At 42.5% G+C, this 8422-nt stretch overlaps 1 protein-coding gene across 1 annotated transcript in view; it reads left to right on the top strand.

The window, feature by feature from the left end:
• Positions 1–8422, top strand: part of LOC113205301 (calcium-activated potassium channel slowpoke) — a gene marked incomplete at its 3' end in the record, with an annotated part of 72767 nt that overhangs the window by 22488 nt on the left and 41857 nt on the right. Inside the window, 6 exon segments of the mRNA XM_052267930.1 lie at positions 98–250; positions 329–484; positions 2873–2985; positions 4056–4211; positions 4292–4368; positions 5636–5695. Coding sequence (XP_052123890.1) covers positions 98–250; positions 329–484; positions 2873–2985; positions 4056–4211; positions 4292–4368; positions 5636–5695 — 715 coding nt within the window.

Genomic DNA, 8422 nt, shown 5'->3' with positions numbered 1-8422 from the left:
TCTGACAAAATAAATGTCTATCTTTTGAAAGAATTAAGCTAAGGGCGATGCTAGGTTTTAAAAAGAACGTAGATACAGGCCTCTTTCTTTATCATAGGTTCACGAGGCAGACGCATGCTTGGTTTTGGCGAACAAATACTGCCAGGACCCTGATGCAGAAGACGCTGCCAATATTATGAGAGTTATTTCTATCAAAAACTACTCTGACGACATTCGAGTCATCATTCAACTAATGCAGTATCACAACAAGGTAAATTTTAGCCATGTATTTGATTTAGTGGCAATGTCACAAATGGATTCTTAATTTACGTGCTCTTTAAAATTTAAGGCATACTTGTTGAACATTCCATCCTGGGACTGGAAGAGGGGCGATGACGTCATTTGTCTGGCTGAGCTGAAGTTAGGGTTCATTGCACAAAGCTGTTTAGCCCCAGGATTCTCTACTATGATGGCCAATTTATTTGCTATGCGATCATTTAAAACGGTAAGTCTCATTTTTTTAATTAACTTTTAATGCGTAGATCTATACCGTACAGGCTGTTCTATGGTTGCCACGGTGACACCGTCCAATTGTTGGCACGAATTCCCACTGTTGCAACCATAGAGCAGCCGGGACCCTCTCTTGCCACATTGGGACATCTTATCCCATTGTTTAAACAGTGGGGCTGTCCCACCGTTGGAACAGACGGGTACACATTCAATTCATGCAACTAAATATCACCGACAACTCCATATAATCGCTTTTAAAAGGTTCTACTTAGTCCAGGTTTCATCTTTAAGCAGTCCTCATGACTAAAACCTATCATTTGTGCCAGAACCAGCTCTTTCAAGTTTACAGGGTGACCCATGCTAACTTAACATACCTCGAGTCCCACTGCTCATACTGTTTGTGTTGCTACGCAAGGCCCACCTCGTCGCCACATCCAACATGCAAGGCTGGCAAAATGACTATCTGAGGGGAACGGCTCTGGAGATGTACACAGAAACCCTGAGCTCCTCATTTCAGGGCATGCCCTTCGCACAGGCGTCCGAGTAAGTGCGGGCTGGCCAGTGGGGTGGCCCATGGGGTGCCGCTTTGGAGGGCTTTCGTCGGGCAAAAGTCTGAGCAGCGCGTAGTGGCACACTTGTGCAGGCCACTTCACTGGCCTCTGTGTTATAGGAGTTTGCTCGGGCTTGCCGACGACCGGTGACTGTTCGTTGCCTCTTGGTATTTGCCTTGTCTGTGCTACCTTCGTTATATATGCTCCTTGGTCCTGCTTTTCAGCCTTGTCGTCTGTGAAAAATATTTCTGTCAATTATTTTAAAAAACACACCAAAAGATCTTAGGAAATCAAATTGAATTTTTAATGTGTAAAATAACACAGTTTTCTCAGCCGAGCAATGATATATCGTTAGTTCACAACCGCAGTAGCAAAAACAATCGCAAAATTTTAAAATACACGACAAATGAAATTGATCGACAGAAATAATTCTCACAGAATCAGTGTATTGCACCCCGCACCCATGTTTGTTATCACCCATAAGAAAGACAACACGAAAAGGCTGCTTTGAGAATAGGAAAGCAATCCTTTAAGCTTCGGAGTTAATTATTTTTAAAAAGAGACAGCAAAAAACAAACAGAAAAAAACAACGCCACGGTTTATTTGTCATAGTCTTTCAATAAATTTCGCTACACACTTTTCATACACCATACATCATCCTTCATTCCCTTCCATCTTCCCATCTTTCTATCTTTCTCGAGCTTCAGGCAACAAATCAAGAGACTGGAGTTCCGCTGTCTGTTTATACCAGTGTACTGTATATTACGCTTCACTTCAACGATAGCGATATGGTCGCTCGCCTGACAAATTGTGTTTTTATCGGCCGCATTCCTCTGAGGGGGATTATTTTATCTACCGAAAATCATTTTCGGTACATTTGTCAATAAAATTAGTTTCTGAGCCACTGTAGGTTTAGGGATGAAACCTGATGGTATATTTCTCAACACGAGGAATGGCGTAACACATTGACAGATGTCAGAATGCCATAAACTTAACTTTGAAGAGGTCCCAAGTGTGTACTTCTATTTTTAAAGGATATCTTTTAAAGGATTTCTCCTGAGAAAGTGGTGTTAAAAACTGGTCAATAGCTTGTTTGTTTGAGTCTATGAAGGACTACAGATACAGATCTTCAAATAGATAAAATAAATTGACAAAACAACTTATTATAATTTGTATTTCTTTTCAAAATTCAGTAAAACCCGTGTGTCAATCTGAAGTCCTTAATAAGGCGAGAATTTTTTCGTCATTTTCCGACTTGAAAGCGGTTTTTAGGGATTATGCTATGTTAGTAGACCTTTATGGCATCGTTGCGTTGCGACCATCCAAAGAACGTCTTTCGTTCTTCCGCTTTGCTTTTGGAAGCATTACGGGTTGGTTGCATTACGGTAAATTCCTGGACTTTTCCCCTAGAGCCCCAGACAGGGCCACAACAGGAACCCGGGTTGCAGAGCCCCCGCTAGCACACCCCAACATCCCTGACCAGTCCGGGCAGTGGTTAAGAAACTAATTTTATTAACAAATGTGCCAAAAATGCTTCTAGAAGACAAAGGCCCCTTTAAATGGTAGAAAGGTTGCTGTCTAATAAGAAAGAGATCGTCCCTTGCTAAACGCCATCAATAAAAGGTCATATAAAAACCTGGAAAACTTCAACGTGTTACATGAATATCTCAGAGGAAAATGTCATCAGCAATTCTTCTCAATTTACTGGTGTATGCTTGAAAAGGCTTTTCGTTAAGCTTGTCGGCGGCCACATGATTGTTGCCCAGCTTGGCTGGGTGCGTCACTTGAATTTCTGTGCTAGCGTGCCTGTACGTATCGCTCTGGTTTTGCAGTCTCCCGACACTCAGGCTTGGCAGAACGATTATCTCCAAGGCACAGGCTGCGAGATGTACACTGAAACTCTCTCTCCTTCCTTCACCGGCATGACTTTTCCGCAGTCCAGCGAGTAAGTCGTAGCCTTTTTAACCTACCCTAGGAGGATGCTCTTTATTAGACCACGCTCTTTTAACTTTTGTAGCTATACAATTAAACCGTAGTATTTTTCTTCCAACTAATACCATTTATAACATGCCGATATATTTACTAATGATACTTTCAGTGATCGGCTTTGTTGACCACGCCGTGTATTGCAAAAAAGCAAACTGACCATCCTCTCAATCAAATTTAGTAATTTAGTCCACAGTTTTTTAAACTTCTTAGACGATTAGTTTGAATAATTTGTTAAATCAAAACAAGCACTGCTTTAGAAAATGTTCGATAACTTTCAAAGTTTTCAGAAACCACTAGATAAAGCGGAAAATGAATTCTAGTCTACAATTATCATGTCAGCCTGCCTGTCTCGCTTCCCATCTTCTGCACCGAAGTTGTGTCGGTTGGTCGGACATACGCTGCCCATCTCGGCGCAAGAAAAAGCTAGCCTCCGTCCCATACGCACGGCTACAAAAATATGGCACTGCCATGGAAAATGCCGAGGGATGGTCGCTGCAGTCTGCGGAGCTGGGTACCGCTCCGAGCTGAGCGATCCGCCAGCCGGCACCTCTACTGCACTCACACATTTCACCTTATATCTATATTTTGTTCGCACATATTTCGTGCACCAAACCTGGCATGCCTGCTTCACAAAAGTATTTCATAAGCTTTTAACTTAAGAAAGGCCTATAGTTTTACTTTTTTAAATAAGCTGTGAAAGATACTTATTACGATCGCTTTCGGTCTGGATGCATGGCTTACTTTGGTTGTCCGCTTGGCTCGCGGAAACAATCACGTGATTTCTGTAACGGGTAAAAAAAATAGAAAGAGCCACATGGTTTGGTTTGTGTATAAAGCAACGCTATTATTTTTAGGATAGATAATCGAAAAAGAGGCATTTAAATGCGTTTCTTTTGAAACATTTTTCTAAAAATGAGTACACATCTTGCCGTGTTTAGTAATGCATGTTTTTCCAATAAAAAGTCAAGAGCTTCAAGTACATAAGTTGTATCGGAGAGCAGAAATTATTTACATTTATATTCGCAGACTGTGCTTTACAAAGCTCAAATTGCTACTTCTCGCAATTGAGCTGAAAGGAGAAGACGGCAACGACAGCAAGATATCAATTAACCCTAGAGGCGCAAAAATAGCAGCGAATACACAAGGATTCTTCATTGCCCAATCAGCCGACGAAGTAAAACGGTAGGTCCTTTAGAGGCACCTAAGAACTATTCAAGTTGTTTCATTTACGTCTTTAAATTTTTTAAAATAAAATGCCGCAGGGTCTGGTTCTACTGCAAAGCCTGCCACGAGAGCATAAGGGACGAGACTCTTATCAAGAAGTGCAAGTGCAAAAACTGTGAGTACTACTTTATTACACTGAGGGAATATTCGCCAAGGCGGGAATGTGGGGCCTATTTATGTGTAACGTTGCCCGCTCTGTCACGGCACTTTCTACACAGGGAACCCAATATGAACAAATGTCGCAAACTTGCAGGCAAGTGAATTTCTTTTCTTACACTAGTAGGTGCAGGTTGGCTGAATTTCAATAAAATTCACACCTTGACGAGTATAAAAGTGTATGTATTGGAATTCGCACACCCACAAGTGTGACACACACACGCGCTCTTGGGTTTCCAGCGTGAGCCTTGGCAACGTTCACATATTGTTTATAGTGGTGCGAGTATTAATCAGGGCCTTCCGGCATGTGTGGGAACAGACGCTACACACCCTTAACGTTAAAGAAAGCAACAGGCGCGGTATAAGATGGGAGAGTGAGCCTGACTACCTATCGTCTCTATTGGGCCGCCTTAAAGGTAGACAATTTGTGCTATGAAACCCTTGTATGTAGCAGTCGACGATCGATCGCGAAACCAACCTTATACCGCGCCTGAAAAGCGCTACATCAAGTGGGAGGCGCACACTTACCCCAAGTTAAGACTCTTCACTGAAAACTGGTTAGCGTCTTTAGACGACACAATCCTGGCGGCCTCTTCTGGACGCCAAAATTTGGTATGTTTGGACGCCAAACAGTATTCAGTGTTTGACGCGTGGAGTAAACGTCTACTTAACCAAAGGTGCTAGACGGGTGATGCTTTGATGATTAACAAGACTAATCTCGATGTGGCCGAGTCTAAGAAGAGAGACAATCCGACTTGGGGAGTGGAAAGGGAATGACGCGCCACCTTTTTTACGTCTTATCCTGCTTATAGCTTGAGGCTTTTCGGTAATTCAAACTTATCCGGGTAGAAAGAAAGTATCGTTACTGACAAATTAACAGTTATTTAAATTAAACTATGGCAACCCACACCTCAATTTCAAGAACTAATATAGACAGACATAGTTTTTTTCGGGAGACAATTACGTGTCTTCCAAAATAAGTTCAGAACTGTTCCCTTTCCTTTAAGAAATCTACATGGAAGTTCATATGGGGACCACTTTAATATAACAAATAGAACGGGCGTGAAAATGCGTGTTTGTCGTTGAATTATACGACGTATGTCTTTGTGATTCACCTGTTTTCTTTGTTTAATTTTAAATTATGGTTTCATTTCGTGTTTTACTTTTTTAGTTTATGGTTTTTAGTATGTTTTCCGGAAACTGCGTGTTTCCTATCTCTTTTTCAGATGTTGGGATGATGATGATGCAGTCAGGAATGGTGAAAACTGAGCACTTTCACCCAGAGGGTAATAAGGATGTTGAATGCGCAAAGCCTAATTATATCCTTTGTGCCTGGTCCTTTATCCTGCCTTTTCTTGCCTTTTTATTTCTTCCTTTCTGTCTTGTTCTTTCTTATTCTATTGTTGCTCCTGCACAGTATCTGCCTTGACTAGTCTATGGTACATCTTTGGCTGTCCTTATCTTTGTTTCTATCTGACGTTTGTCTCCGTCTACATCATTCTTCGTCTCCGTCGAACAGAATCTAATCGTCTAAACTACTTCTATATTCTTGTCTGTCCTTTTATCTACTCCTGTCTATCCCTCCAACCACCCAATCTTTTACCAAAACCTTCACGCCAAATCTCTCATTTCGGCTGAGATGAGGATTCAGTTTAAGATGCGAAAAGAATGGCACTCAATATACAGTGCACAATGGAACTTTTTTTTAATAACTTGTTAATGCGTCTTAAACTGGTCCTCGTCTTTGGCGAATATAGGCAAGCCTTGTGTTGCTGCACTTGTTTTTTGGGGTGAATAACATGACTTACCGTGCACAACAAAGGTGTGGCCGGAGACAGACCAGATCCTACCCATTTGCCTCGCGCTCCCGCTGTATTTTGTTTTGATACCCTTGCTTTGCAGCCATAACCAAATTTGATGCTGAGGACACGCAACGAAAATGTTCTTTTACATAACCGCACGTCGTGTTCTGGTGCTCTGAGCATAACCCTAACCAGTCTTAAGTATTCGTAGTCATCCGCCGGTAGGGTAAACTTTTTATACCAAGTTCTGGAAGTGGGAGTGTAAATAACGTCAAAATGGTCCAGAAACATGTTCGCTCCGGTTTGCCACTCTTTTTAAAGTACTGTAATATGTTTTACATGCAGAGCCTACTTCATTTAACCCACTAAATGAGACATTCAAGCTTTACACTCCATACAAAAATGGCATTTCAAGGGAGCGTCGATCGGGAGTAGAAAGAGCAAAATTGCCGAGAGGATACCACTATCCCACCCCAGTCCGGGGAGAACTCGTACGGCTATCCACATAATCTTTGGTTCTTCTTACTTCCACTCTGCGCTAGTGCTCTTTTACCATACCGGGGCATAAGAGTAAAGAGTAATGAGTCTCATCCCCCTAGCTTAATTCCGATCAAAATCACGAACGATAACCGTCGCACTGTGTATACCCAGTGCTCGCTAACCTTTCTGTAGCACAGTTTGCAAGTTCTCAGTGCCAAACATTTTGTTTAGTTGGACAAAGGTTTGCCACTTGGATTGACACACTCTACTACAGACTGGAAGAGGCGTAGACAATATAATTTCACAGGGAAAGGCAACGGTAAAAGGATAACAAATTTTGATGGGTGGGGATAATTTTGGGTTCAACTCGTTGGGTGTTCTTGTTTGGCTTGGTTTGGGTACTCATTGCCAATGGTTTGTCTGCAGTGGCGCAAGCGATGGCTAAGGCTGCCGCCAGTGCCGCAGCATATCCCACAGATGGTGAGACATCAGTTTGTGCGTATTCGAGCTGGCCGCATGCTCATGGCCACCAATATTGTATCGGGACAACGAAGACGAGCTGAAATCTGATCTCAGTAGCGTAACGTGTTGAAGCTAGTTCCAAAACGGCATTACCTAAATATAACATATACTAACAACGTTGGAAATTTTTAAGCTGCCCTTTCACTAAGAAAAAGTTGGTCAACAATCAGATTTCAGAAAATGATCTTCGTTAATCCCTCTCTGAGTTCGTTCTGGGACGCCGGTAGACTCACGATTTAGCTCCTCTTATCTTATTATACTTTGCACACACCATTTGACATACTTTGCGTAGGGGGGCAGTAGTGTTACTGCGCTCAGCGCATTAGTCGCACACTGAGCGGGTCCTTAGGGTAAACCTCGATACGCCAAAATTTGCTTGGCCGCTAAGAGAATGTATTCACAAGGTCGCTCTGAGCGCAGTAACATGTTGAGTTCGTACGAGGCAAAGTGATGCTGCCAAATCTGCGCCGGCACAGCAAGAAAGCATCACTGCGCTACCAACGAACATTGCGAGGAGTAAATTGAAGCATATTTAGTCGATATTATTTCTAGTGCACTTTCCGATAGCATATAGCTACGAGCACCTACAATCATATTGTGAGAAGGTAGACCTGAAACTTTTGAGAGCTTATTCGCAGAGTAGATTTGCTGGGCCAGTTCCCGCTTCCGGCATTCTGAATCGGCCAGGCAACATCAGGGTGTTCCCTTTTAACTATATTTTACTCACTCGAATGGTACAAGTCATGGCCACAGTTTGCAACAAAAAATTCGTCCATCATCAAAAATACTATGGCAGAAGACAGAGTTTTCAGCAACTTTGTTAATATTGGTATAAAATACCGACACACATAATACCACAAACAAGATGGTAATACCAACACGACGTCACAGGAAGCTGTTTACAGGGGGTGGCCGATATCCGAGCTTGTTTTATGTTGATATTTTCGATATTACGCAGCGTCAAAAAGGGCAGCATTCAAAAGCAGACACTAGGCGGAGACATCTACGCAACTCAGTTTTTCGCCTCGTGCGCGAAACCTCGGTGCTTTAAACATCCAAATATCTGATGTATGAGTTTTAAAACACAATTATGGACAGCAGCCAACATCGAGCAAAGTGCTACAACGATACTGCCACTGCATCGGTCAGGTTGCCGGCATGACTGTGGGCTTGATGTGGCCGCGATTGGACAGGTGCAGAAGAGCGTCA

This window comes from Frankliniella occidentalis, unplaced genomic scaffold (genome assembly GCF_000697945.3).
Source record: "Frankliniella occidentalis isolate FOCC.00 unplaced genomic scaffold, Focc_3.1 Scaffold61, whole genome shotgun sequence".
Classification (NCBI taxonomy): domain Eukaryota; kingdom Metazoa; phylum Arthropoda; class Insecta; order Thysanoptera; family Thripidae; genus Frankliniella; species Frankliniella occidentalis.
This window is presented reverse-complemented; position numbering and strand designations above follow the sequence as displayed.